The following is a 12,758-nucleotide window of genomic DNA, read 5'->3' on the forward strand; positions in this document are numbered from 1 at the left end:
ACCCGCACTGATTGCCAAACGTCATTTTTATCTTAGTTTCAAAACTTCACTATTCCTTGTAAAATAACAGTTTGAAAGCACTGAAAACCTTCATATCTTGTAGAAAACAATCTGGGCAATGATTCTGTGAAAGAAAAATAACAATATTCGCCATCAAGTGCTGCTAAAGAATCATTTTCATTAGGGGGCCGGGCTTACCCCCAGTACCCCTACAAACGTTTCTGTCGTCTAAAAAATTATGTGTTTATTTATTTGTTACTTTTAATAGCATGAACTGTGAACTTTGCATTTGTTTTTATTTCACCAGTGCAAATGGCCGTGAGTGCGATGGCAGTCTTCAATAATTGTTCACTTTCTCAATGCCTTGTGAATGGTTCATTGAACTTGCCACCCTCAAAACCTTTGCCGGGTCGCAATACCGCAGTGCCGTATGTTGTGTTCACTGATGATGCCTTTGCATTAAAGCCGTATATTTTGAAAACATTTCCTGGACGTGCTCTGAGTGTAAGCAAACGCTTAACGAACTATCGTGTTTCACGCGGACGCCGTACTATCGAAAATGCATTTGGTATCATGTCGATGCGTTTTCGGGTGTTGCTAACTTTCATTTCGTTCGACGCAGATAAAACAAAGCACATCACCAAAGCCATTTGTGCATTGCACAATTTTCATATTATGCGTGGTTCCTCAATCTACTCGTCAGCATTAGCTGATTCATGCAACAAACAAACTGGGGAAGCCGTAGAAGGAGCCTGTCGTGACGAAAACATGGCTTTTGGCTGCAGACTGAGACGGCGCTGCCTCGATAGTGAATGTGATCGTCAAATGAATGCAATTGAAGTGCGCAACGAGTTTATGGCAAGTCCCTTGGGGAGTATAAGGGCAAGTCCCTTGGCAGTTACAGAGGATTGGGATGGCTGACTGGAACGGTGATGACGAGATGGAAGTGAACGCAACGCAGTAAATAATCATTTTTTTACACAAATTGAAACCCTTGCGAAAAAGGAACTGTTGAGGCTGTTGTAAAAAACAGTGAATATTAAAATATGGCAGTATTGATGTATTTTCCTTGTGTTTTATTATACATAATTTGTGTGTTTGTGTGTGTGTCTGCGTGTGTGTGTGTGTCTGCGTGTGTGTGCGTGTATGTGTGAGTATGTTACGAAACTATTACAATTGTAAGGTGAGTCTGTCTTCCGGTTGCTCTGTATCAGATTTGCACAATCCTACTGCGACTTTCGCTTTTACAATGAGAGGTGGATCAGACAGCAACTCGCCGTTGGCATTGAACACGACGATCTTGGTGTGACGGCTGAGATCGAATTTTCCAAATCGTCGCCCAAAACAAACAAGGGTTGCTCACGCCTTGATCAATGAAATCTTTCACGATGCATTTGTTTGTTTTCGCCAATTCCGATCGATACTGGTTCTCTGCTGCCTCTTCCTCTGCTGCGACCTTGAACAAACAAATTAAATTGAGTGAGAATATAGAGTCCGAAACAAGAGCGCATATCAAACTTACCGAAAGTGACCAGTATTTCGACAACATCGTCTTGATCTCTGACTTCGCACGCGCCGCATACATTGGAGACATTTGGTTTAGCACTACTGCCCATTCTTTCGATGCAGCCAAGTGCGGATTAGTTTTTCCTGCTCCAATCGTTTCCATGATTACGTCGAGCCTCTCCAGTGCTTCGCCCGTAGCCGTTGACATTGACGTTGACTCAACTGTTCTCGCTGGCCGGTTCACGCTTTTGGCGCGTTTTCGTTGTTGGGCTGTTTCACCTCCAGCAAACTTTGACTGTCGGAAGCTTCCCAATGAGCGAACCAACCGGTTTTGAATGACATATAAAAATATACAATAAAATTCGGACATTTTTATGGAATTGCTCAAAAGTGGAAAACCTACCAAATTCAATTCTGTGCTCGTCCTATACGATGCCCTATTCTGGCGGACGAACTCCATGGCAGTCCAGTGCACCCAATTCGGTGTTCCTCTTGCCGATTCTCCTGAGTTGGCATTGTAGTATGAATTCGCTAATTTGTTGTTGTTATTACACAAGTGCTGCCACTTGCGACGACATTCGGCATCACCGATGCTCATCATGTTGCCAGCGGTGCGGACCTTTACCCACGCCGAATCTTTTAAGTTTTTATTTCGGAAGCTGGGTGAATTCACATCCCAAATGGCTGCAAAATAAAAATAATGAAATGAAACGAACCATTCAAAGTGAAGAAACAAACCTGGATGCAACTCCACCTGTGCTATTAGCGCTGCCACCAACTAGTCGTTCCAATTATCCCGGTTAAAATGGGTGCGCTTGCCTACCGATTTCCGAGAGGTTGCTGCTGCTTCTATTTGCTTGATGTTTTTGGGCAAATGTGCAGTATAAACTGACGCATCGCCATAGTTCCCAAGCGCTTCGCCTGAATCCAAGCAGCAGGAATCCACATTCACAAACTTCATTTCACAATATCCAGCTTTCCACGAGTGATAATGGCGGATGGATTTGACATTTAATGTAGGTTGTAAAACTATAGTTCATTGTATATTTCCATTGAACTAGTACTAGTTGGATGGATTTGAAATCCATTAAACTAGTAGAATGACAACCTACATTATATGTCAAATCCATCTAACTTGCTTCAGTTCAATGGAAATATCCAATGAACCAGCAGTTTGCGAAAAATGTGACAGTTTTCCGATCGCGCCTACTGCACACCTTCTTCTCATTACGACTACCGCCTTCCGTGTAGACGACAAACAAATTTTAGAAGGCATGACAACAAGAAGGTTTGCACGCGGCGTAGCTCAAGATGGCGCGATTGTGCCTTCCTCGCAGACGAGTGGAAGGTGGTAGATGCTAGAAGGCACATTAGAAGGTTTCTAGAAGGTACTGACAATTTTCGTCAGGAAGGCGTTGTCACGCCGTGTGTGTATTTGGGCCTTTAGTCTGGTCTTTGTGACTTAAGTAATTAAAACATCTTGAAGCTATAATGTGATACACAGTCATAAAATTTGAAAAAACAAATTATATCAAATCTGATAAAAAGGAAAGATTATAGCTTTTCAACCATTCCTGTGCACTTTGGTTTTATATTTTTACTTTTGTCATTACACACATTTTGACAATCGCATATGAGAGTTCGCGTGGATGCGAACAGCCTTCAAAATCTCTTCTAGCTTCGTAGTCTCGAATTATTGCATTAGGGGAATGTGTTATAAGTTTTAACATATAGCAAATTTATTTATTCTACTGCGTCAGGGCAAATCTGCCTAGTAATACAACGCAAATAAGAAAAAGATGCCGGAAATTATTTACGAACTAAGCACATGCGGTGGTGGAAAATTTTACGGTGCGCTTTGGGCAGCACGCCAGGTCAATACTGGGTCAAATTCTTACTTGGGTTCGCTTGAGTTCATCAAAAATATTTCGATAATATTACACGATATTGGTGTATCCAGCTTTTTACGCACCATAATGGCGGTCGCTATAATTCGTGTTCGTAATATACGAACCTCTCTACTTACGTCAGATTGAGTATTTCTGAAAAATTGGCAACACAAATGTTGCCAGATGTATTTTCTTTTGATAAAATATATGAAGACTGCAAACTGACGTAAGTAGAGTTGTCAAAAGGATCGGTTACTTATAACGAACTTTGCATTATAACGTCCGCCATTATAGCACGTAAAAAGCTGGATATATGTTCAAAAGAAGGAAAAATATATTTTTGCTTCTGTCATCACCAAGTCATCACGCACATTTTGTCGATTACTTATAAGAGTTCGCGTAGATGCGAACAGCCTTTAAAATCTTTTATATACCCCGTTCACATTACACCGCATATCTCCTGATATCAGGCAATTCGTGCTATATTGCTCATATGCAATTGTCAATTTATGTGTGTTTCATATCATTGTCCTTCGATTTTCAAATGAAGAATAAAATCGCGCCCTGAATCGCTTGAATGACAGTTAATACATGGACGAACCACATACATAAGACATATGTAACAGTCAGGAAGAAATCTTCCAAAAAAGTTGGTACAGAATGAACTACTCGAATGGTACGACACTCTGAGTAAAATCACTGTTTGAGTTGTTTTTGAAGGCAGTGTACCTGCGCAGCCCTGCATTTGTCTCGTTCCTACTTGAAAAACTCTGCATTGATTTTGTAAATAACTTTTTGACAGTTCCTTATGAAGTTTTCTTTTGGGCTCGACAAGGCAAAGAAAAAGAAAATTCATTTTGTTCATTATCTATCGAGCAGTTTGACAGGTCGGAGTAAGGCGTAGTATGGAGCAACGTGTACCAGAAAAAAACACCAGTGTTACTTATGTATTACGTATGTGGACGAACTGTCATTGTAGCGATTTCGAGTAGTTTTAATTGGGTTGTTTAACTATATCAGTTTTTATATCATCTGAAAGATCTGCATTTTCTAAGAAAAACGTGATTTAAAAAAAATTCTATCGTTGTTCCTTGCTTTTTAAATCACGATTTAAAACTGCTCGAAGTCGCAACATAACAGTTCGCCCATATACCAACTGTCATTGTAGCGATTAAGAGCGAATTTTTATTCTTAATTTAAAAATCGAAGAATAATGATATAATGTTTTAAAAAATCACGTTTTGCTAAGAAAATTACACTCTTTCAGATGATATATCAAAATCGAAAATCCGTGAATAGCTAAGTAACCCAATTTGTGATTTAACATCCGAAGGACGATAGCAATTTTTTGAAAACTGGTATAGCTTAACAACCGAATTGCATACGAGAGTTCGCTTCTGTGCGAGCCAACCAGCTGACATCTCTATCCTAATTGCATTGCTCCTGTTCTCTTGTTTATGCTTTGACCTGTTTTTGTTCTCTTCTCCCAGCTGATCTCGAGGTACGATACTGGCCTAACGAGCCAGTGTTCGTGTGTTCGAGTTACAGCTCGGGAGAGACATACATAAGACATACGTAACACTGGCCTTTTTTTCTGGTACACGTTGCTCCATAGTACTCCGTACTCCGTCCTGTCAAACTGCTCGACGAATAATGAACAAAATGAATCTTCTTTTTCTCGGCATCATCGAGCCCCAAAGAAAATCCCATAAGGAACTGTCAAAAAGTTCTCTACAAAATCAATGCAGCATTTTTCGAGTGGAAACTAGACAAATGCAGGGCTGCGCAGGTACACCGCCTTCAGAAACTACTCAACCAGTGATTTTATTCAGAATATGGTGCCATTCGAGGAGTTCATTTTGTACCAACTTTTTCGAAAGATTTCTTCCTGACTGTTACGTATGTCTTATATATGTGCTATTGGTGTCAGTAGGATTGTAGCGCTAGCTCCGCAATTGTCCTGTACGCTCAACAGTCGGCTGCGGAGTCGGTAACAGAGGGTCAAATTCCGATACGAAATGTAGCACCAAAAACTTTGCTTTTCTTTGCTCTTTTTTATTACCAAAGCAAATAATATCACCTCTCTGTAAAGTAAACACCCGAAGTGATATCCGATATCTGGCGATATCAGATGATATGCGGCGTAGTCTGAACAAGGCATTACACCCAGGGGGGATTTACCGGTGTAAAATTTCATATATGTGTGCGTTATCGCAGATCTACTCTGGTCCATGAAGCTTGTTGGTCCATGACGTTTGATAAATTACCAATGTGACGATAATCCATCACCAATTTTCGTTAAAAACTTGTTGATGTCCCAAAATTTCACTACGGAACGCATTATTAATAAAAGTTTTCCGCTATTTCTCGAATTTTGTTAAAAGAAAACGTTCCATTTTACTTCGATCAAAACGACAAAAACTAAAACATACAGACGCCTTGTTGCCAAATGTGCTGGTCACGGTTTCACGATATTTGACAGATAGATTCCCCCTGATTACACCGTCATCGCGAAATGGGTTGTGACTCGATTATGTCGTTTATGCCAGATTTTGTCAGTGGGAATGGCAACCCTGATCGTGGAAGCGAGACCTTAGCCATCATACACTCTGAAAAATACACACGTAAAATCTACCTGAAAAATCACGTAAGTGACTGACCTTAAGAAAATATGCCATTTTACGTGACGTTAGTAATTTTCACCTTAATTTCACGTACAATTCACTGTCAACTCACGTACAACCGGTAGATGGTTTCAGTGCGTTGGTATTTGTGTTATTTTAACTTTTTTTAGTGTTAGTGCGGCTGTGGTTTGACGTTTCCGACAACGATATTTACGTGAATGTTTAGTATGCAAAAAAGTCAATATGGCGGACAAAGGACTCCTGAGCTGCTCCAGCTAAATCAATATTGGAAAATACGCAATGTAAGTAGCCAGAATAATATTCATATTAACAAAAAAACATAAATCTTTTGAATTTTCAGTTGGTGAATTCTTTCCGGAACGATTGCAATCGTCAACACCCAGTTTCGAGCAGAACACCTCCGGTACCAGCTGCAGATGAACAGTTGACAATCGTTCCGGCTAGTCCTGTATCCGGAGTCCGGAAATGTCGATTCGGAGCAAGTAATTATTTTGTGATATTTGGAAATAAATTTTATTTGTCATATGCGCCGTGTATTCGTAAAAAGTACGTGAAAATCATGTGGGGTTTATGCGCTTAATTTATGGTTTCACCCATGGGCGCAACTGCGGGGGGCAGTTTTAAGCAAGTTTTAAGCCCCCCCTAGAATTTCCCAGAGAATAATTGTAGTTAATATAAATACATTCCATACTTCTTACCAGAGCATCAAAATCAACAAAAATTGTGATGTCATCATTCATTGGCTGAGAACTAGTACTGTACCCAGGATTGATTCTCAAACCTTGCTCTCTTACTTACCTTACCAATAAGACGAGAGCCGTGGTGGCTCGTGCTGTATCAAGCAGTTGCTCGGTTTTGGGCTGTGTTTCGCCAGTTCCCCAGACGTCTCATCACCCGCAAGTCTCTTTCGATCTGGTCGAGCCATCGTGCACGCTGCGCCCCGTAGTCCTGAACTAGGTTGCTGAAGAGAAGTGATTCCACAGGATCATCGTCCGACATCGCTACGACGCGACCGGCCCACCGCAACCTATTGACTTTCTCCAGGTGTGCAACGGGGTTTTCTAAAAGCAGCGCGTGCTGTTCATGCTTCATGTACTGTCACCATTATCCGTCGTCCGTCTGTACTCCACAATAGATATTCCGCAGCACCTTCTGTTCGAAAACTCCAAGAGCGTTGAGGCCAGAAGCGTTGATGTATCGATTCCGTAGAGAACTACCGGTCGTATCAGGTACATCGTCAACTTTTTACTTCGTCGCACTAGACTCGATCGAAGTGGTCATGCCAATGCCACCACAATTGGTGCGTACGTTTGTATGTCTGAGAAAAAAAAGAGCCGTCGATGAGAACATGGTCAATGCTTGTTGTACGTTGGTCAGGTGATCGTGGATGTCTTTTTGGGGAAAGCAGGTTATTCGGACTGCCAGTCTGAGGGAAGCTGCGAAGTTGACGCATCCCTGGCCGTTGTCGTTCGTCACGGTGTGCAGGCTGTGCGGGCTAATCACCTGCTTATATATATCTTCCCTATCGACCTGAGCGTTCATGTCCCCAATGACGATCTTGATGTCTCTACGCGAGCAGCTATCGTAGAGTTTCCCCAGCTGTGCGTAGAACGTTTCTTTCTCTAGTAGTTGTAGAGCCGGCCTTTTATTCTCAACAAACACAACGTGTCGCTGAAGGCCTGCCACTTGATCGCACGACTCTGCATCCTGCCCAGCACAATAAAGCCGGTACCCAGCACATTGTTTGTCCCACCGCTCTGGTAAAACTGTGCCCTGTGGACACAAATATGCCATACATTCTCTCCTTTCCGGTAAAGCTCCTGGAGCGCAACGATGCCGAACTGGTGAACTTCTAGCTGATTCAGCAGAATCCGGTCGGCATCTGGGGCGTTACTGCTGTTATATGTACCGAGCTTCTAATCGTCGTCTTATTTCGTCACTAGATCATTGCGGGTAATTTCGGTTCGTTTTCAATTCTTGATCGTTCGTAGTATGTTTATTTCAGTATGCTGCTTTACTAGGGCTGCGATACCTAGTCTTGCGACGGAGCCGCCGTCTTGGGTGTAGAGGCGAGACACCGCATTTCATAGTTCACCGTCCGTTCCGGATCAGTCGCTGTTCGAGCCGCCCCTATCCTGGAAAACAGACGCTCAGACAAGCTGCTCTCCAAGGAGAACAACAACCGCTTCCCTGTCAGCGACCAAGTTCACACCGGTTCCCCAATCTTCTCTTGGTTGCTCGTATTTCAGTCGGTTAGGAATATTATGCCTTGGACCACACTGGTTTTTTTTTTATGCCGACTAGCACGGGTATACTGCTGGTACGCACTGCCCAGCCGTTTACCAAATCTAGTTCTCCTCAATATCGAATCAGCGTCAGCTGAAAGAGGTGGTCAAGATATTCAATACATCTTCGGAGATTTATTCCCGATTGTAGTGATTTTGTCTTCTGTTACGACACTATGTTATGCGTTTTTGAATAGGCGCATTGTAACTCTTTTTTCTATTTTTTAAATGAAATGTATGGAAACTAGCCCCCCTAGAAATTTTCCTTAGTTGCGCCCATGGTTTCACCTAAATATCACGTAAAAAGGTACGTGAAAATCAGGTAACAATTACCTGACCAACGCCTGGTTGATTGACACTAACACACTGACACATGATCGGCTTTCGAGAAATCGGCAAAAGTTACGTGAAAAGAAGGTGGATGAAAATCAGTCACTTTTCCCGGTAAATTTTACGTGCATTTTTCGCAGAGTGTATATTCTTCAATTTCAACTTTCAAGCATACAGATTATTTGATGACGACGGCTACTTGGAATCCTGCTGGTAGTGACAAAATTTGTTAGAATACATTTCGGAGAGATTCAGCTATATTCGTATAAAACACTCGTACGTAATATAAGTTTTTGCAAAAACAGTAACACGTAGTAGTTTGCGAAAAATAAAAATGATGGTAAGTTCTTCGTGATAAATATAGTCAGGCTGATAAAGAATGACGTTATCGCCTTTCCTCCTCCCGCTGTGTTTGTATTAGGACGGAACAATTGAGGAGAATGGTAACGGAACACCGTCGACGGGAAGTCCATTGGAGGGCAATCAAGATTTTACACCCTCTCAAAAAGTGACTGGATCTGGAAATGGATCTATGGGAGACGGTACCCAATTACCACAGCAGCAGGGGAATAACAAAACAGATAACACGGCGCTTCCTCCAAGTTCGCTTTTGGTGAGTCATTCAATTAGTAGTGACTTACTTAAATCTATATACGTATGTCATTAGAATTTCTGTATACCGTAGGTTGACATTTCAGATGCGCTGAGTGAGAAGGAAAGGGTGAAGTTTACAGTTCATACTCGCACCAATTTGCCCGGATTTGCCAAGTCAGATTTTTTGGTTGTCCGACAGCATGAAGAGTTTGTGTGGCTACACGATCGGTTTGAGGAGAATGAGGATTATGCTGGCTATATCATACCGCCTTGTCCTCCCCGTCCCGACTTCGATGCTTCCCGAGAAAAGCTACAACGATTAGGTGAAGGTGAAGGAAACATGACCAAGGAAGAGTTTAAGAAAATGAAGCAGGAGTTGGAAGCGGAATATTTAGCTACGTTCAAGAAAACGGTAGCCATGCATGAGGTGTTTCTCACGCGATTGGCAACGCACCCCGTATTTCGAGATGATGCACACCTGAAGGTATTTCTGGAATTCGATCAGGATCTTTGTGCGAAACTGAAGAAAAAAATCGACGTCTTCGGTGGGCTAATGAGAAGTTTGGGGAAGACGACTGATGAGATATATTTAGGAGCAACAGTAAAGGACGTAAATGACTTTTTCGAACGCGAGCTACAGTTTTTGGGCGAATATCACGGTCATCTAAAAGAAGCGGCAGTGCGAACCGAAAAAATGACCAATAAGCACAAAGAAGTGGCTGACTCGCATATACGGATTTCGTCTGCTCTGATGTCACTTTCAACGGCGGAACACGGCTGCATGGAACGTTTTCTAGCCAAAACAGCAGACATTTTTGAAAAGATTCGGGTGAGTGTCTATTTTAAAGCGCTTGAACAATTAGCGAGTGTTATGATGAGTTTCTCTTTTAGAACATGGAGGGACGAGTGGCGAGCGACCAGGATTTAAAACTGGGCGACACATTGCGATACTATCAACGGGACAGTAACGCTGCTAAAGCTCTTTTGATTCGTAGATTGCGCTGTTTAGCAGCATATGAGGCGGCCAACAGAAATCTCGAGAAAGCTAGGGCTAAAAACAAGGACGTTCATGCGGTAAGTCTTCGTCAAAATATCGGCGAACAACAATGATACACTTTCGCAGTTGTCGTTCGTTTAAATCGTATTCTCATCAAACTTCCTATGCAAAATACCTCCACACATCACTAGATTTATTAATCAACCACTGTTAAATCTGTTCCGTTCATGTCTGAAGCCATTGGAAGTGCAAGAGGTACTGGAAAGGGTTGCAACTTCTTCAGAATAGCTTGTAATATTTGAGTGCGCTCGAATTGCATGTTTGCTGTGAGGTTTTCCATTGATTATGCAATAGTTTGTTCCGATAGTTGCTATTATCATGTACTTAGTTTTCGTGCCGCTTGATTAGTATTACTTCACTACATTTGCGTTACTTGTAATCTTAAACAGCAATAGCAGTAGCAAATACATAATAAATTTGATAAATATTAAATATATCAGAAACATTTCAATTGCACCTTCTTTCAATAATGAATAAAAAATTATAAATACATGTCGAACATATTTTGTTGGACCCAATTTCATTTCTAAACAATGTATAACTCATTGCAAAAAATGTTTGTTTCGATAAAAAAAAACTAGGAACTCTCGTGAAATCTTAGCTTTATTATGTATTGATATTGGCTACTGTACAGTCAAGGCACGTTACTAAAAAACTTGAAGGTAGCCGTTTAACACGACAGATAGGAGCGATTAATTTTTTTCCAACTGACTGGTAGAGTTTATGCTAATCGGTAATGCACAGAAAAGCTAAAAAAATAAAATTTTGTCGCAGTTGCATTTTTTAAGACATTTCGAGTAGCTTGAGTCGTTTTAGCGTGAAAGTTGGCTCTATGAAAAGTAAAATATTGGCCCTTGATCGCTATAAATTTGCATTGGAACATATGCTGATTTTTGCTTGGTGATTAACATTATTTAATTTCAACCATAAATGTATTTATTTTCATATAAAGATTCGTCCAAGTACATGAAAGTATTTAAAAAAAAAATTCTGTCGCTAGCTTTGGCACTCGTCAATCCAGGTGAAAATGACACTAAAATCATTCCAACATTCTTTTTGGTTCAATAGGCGGAGATGGCTCAAACACAGGCCTGTGAAAAGTTTGAATCGATGTCTGGCCGTGGTAAAGAGGAGCTGGTCAGCTTTCGGCTTCGTCGGGTAGCTGCTTTCAAAAAAAGGTAAATTACACCGGTCGACAAAAGCGAAAAAAATACCCTAAAGCTTAAAGCAGTTGCCTTGAAAAGATAACCATTCCTGTGAATTTTGGTGCCCCTAATTTGATTAGAAGTGCGTCTAAAGACCGAAAAGTAATTATTACGTTTGCTTATGGGAAAACTCATTTAAGTCTCCGAAAAAGTTATCTTTGTTAGGGGCACCAAAATTTATAGGATTGGTTAAAAAGCTATAATCCCTTTCCAGTTTGAGCACTAGGGCAAAATCTGTGTTTACCAGTGTTATCAATATTTCATCCTTCAATATATAAATAATCTGTGCTTTTCAGTCTAATCGAATTGGCTGAGCTGGAGATGAAGCACGCCAAAGCGCAGTACGAACATCTCCGTCAATCGTTGATAGCGCTACAGGACTCCGCTGCCTAGAGGTCTGACGAGACCTCGTGCGGTGCGAACTTGTGTGATAAATATGGACCGTAGAATATCGTGTGAGGACCACTTCCGCAAGCTCGAAATGGAAAAACAGAGCATGGCCCACGTTGCATTCTACGATGACAAATAAGGTCAGCTGTCTGTCTGAATGTCTGTACATGTGCGTGGAACAATATTGCATAATAAGCTAGATACAACATTTATACACGAATACATCGGATAGTCGTGACAACAATAGATCGGTCCAGATTTGACCCTAGACTGGCCGTTATGTAAGGCGATAAACTCGAAATTATTCCTTTGAATCTTCTAGCAGAGGAGCAGAATTTTCCTGTACACTACAGGAGAGTTTTACAAGAGAATTTACGAACGAAAGAAAAAATATTCCATACGATACTTTATTTTTAAATGATGCCTTTCTACCATTATTTAATCAAACATTCTAGTTCATGTTACTCATGCTTTTGTTAGCAAATAGCTTAACCCCTATGTTGTATTCTTAAATTTATATATCTATTGTTTTTGATAAACCCGATTCCATTTTAAACGGGTGTCTGTCGAACGACATTCAACTGAGCGCCAACATGTGCAGAGTTAGGGTCTTTTATTTACTATATACACGTCGATGATAATTAAAACGCCGATCACAGGAAATGCATTACATTTTTGACTACTTAGCAGGAAAAGTAATCGATGCTTTATAACACAAAAAACACTGTTTTTCGAGGACTATATCATCGTAATTATTGCTATTATTATTATTATTATATTTGAAGAAATTGATAAAATATTATGTATATAAATGTTATATTGTGTCCATCTTTCCGAAACACCTGACCACAGTTGAA

General features: G+C 40.9%; 2 protein-coding genes across 6 annotated transcripts; one reads left to right on the plus strand and one right to left on the minus strand.

The window, feature by feature from the left end:
* Positions 1 to 1,037: 1,037 nt before the first annotated feature.
* Positions 1,038 to 5,822, minus strand: LOC129718264 (uncharacterized). Of its 4 annotated transcripts, none has more exons than XR_008726835.1 (4): positions 2,245 to 5,822; positions 1,910 to 2,190; positions 1,523 to 1,811; positions 1,038 to 1,456 (listed from the first exon to the last, which is right to left on the minus strand). XR_008726835.1 is itself a non-coding variant. In XM_055668866.1 (4 exons), the coding sequence occupies exons 3-4, from the start codon at positions 2,105 to 2,107 to the stop codon at positions 1,262 to 1,264; spliced, it is 780 nt and encodes a 259-aa protein (XP_055524841.1). In that variant the 5' UTR covers positions 2,108 to 2,190; positions 2,245 to 2,481; positions 5,577 to 5,821; the 3' UTR covers positions 1,038 to 1,261. The 4 variants fall into 4 exon arrangements, 3 of the variants coding, with proteins under 3 accessions (XP_055524841.1, XP_055524840.1, XP_055524842.1); XM_055668866.1 differs by having other exon boundaries at positions 1,523 to 2,190; positions 2,245 to 2,481; positions 5,577 to 5,821; XM_055668865.1 differs by having other exon boundaries at positions 1,523 to 2,190; positions 2,245 to 2,992; positions 5,577 to 5,821.
* Positions 5,823 to 8,790: 2,968 nt separating this feature from the next.
* LOC129717720 (sorting nexin-32) lies at positions 8,791 to 12,713 on the plus strand. 2 transcript variants are annotated; one of them, XM_055667822.1, is made up of 7 exons: positions 8,791 to 8,995; positions 9,077 to 9,268; positions 9,341 to 10,078; positions 10,141 to 10,323; positions 10,484 to 10,501; positions 11,375 to 11,484; positions 11,808 to 12,713. In XM_055667822.1, the coding sequence occupies exons 1-7, from the start codon at positions 8,990 to 8,992 to the stop codon at positions 11,902 to 11,904; spliced, it is 1,344 nt and encodes a 447-aa protein (XP_055523797.1). In that variant the 5' UTR covers positions 8,791 to 8,989; the 3' UTR covers positions 11,905 to 12,713. The 2 variants fall into 2 exon arrangements, with proteins under 2 accessions (XP_055523797.1, XP_055523798.1); XM_055667823.1 differs by lacking the exon at positions 10,484 to 10,501 and having other exon boundaries at positions 8,792 to 8,995.
* The last annotated feature ends 45 nt before the right edge of the window (positions 12,714 to 12,758 follow it).

The sequence above is a fragment of the Wyeomyia smithii genome, chromosome 1 (genome assembly GCF_029784165.1).
Source record: "Wyeomyia smithii strain HCP4-BCI-WySm-NY-G18 chromosome 1, ASM2978416v1, whole genome shotgun sequence".
Classification (NCBI taxonomy): Eukaryota; Metazoa; Arthropoda; class Insecta; order Diptera; family Culicidae; genus Wyeomyia; species Wyeomyia smithii.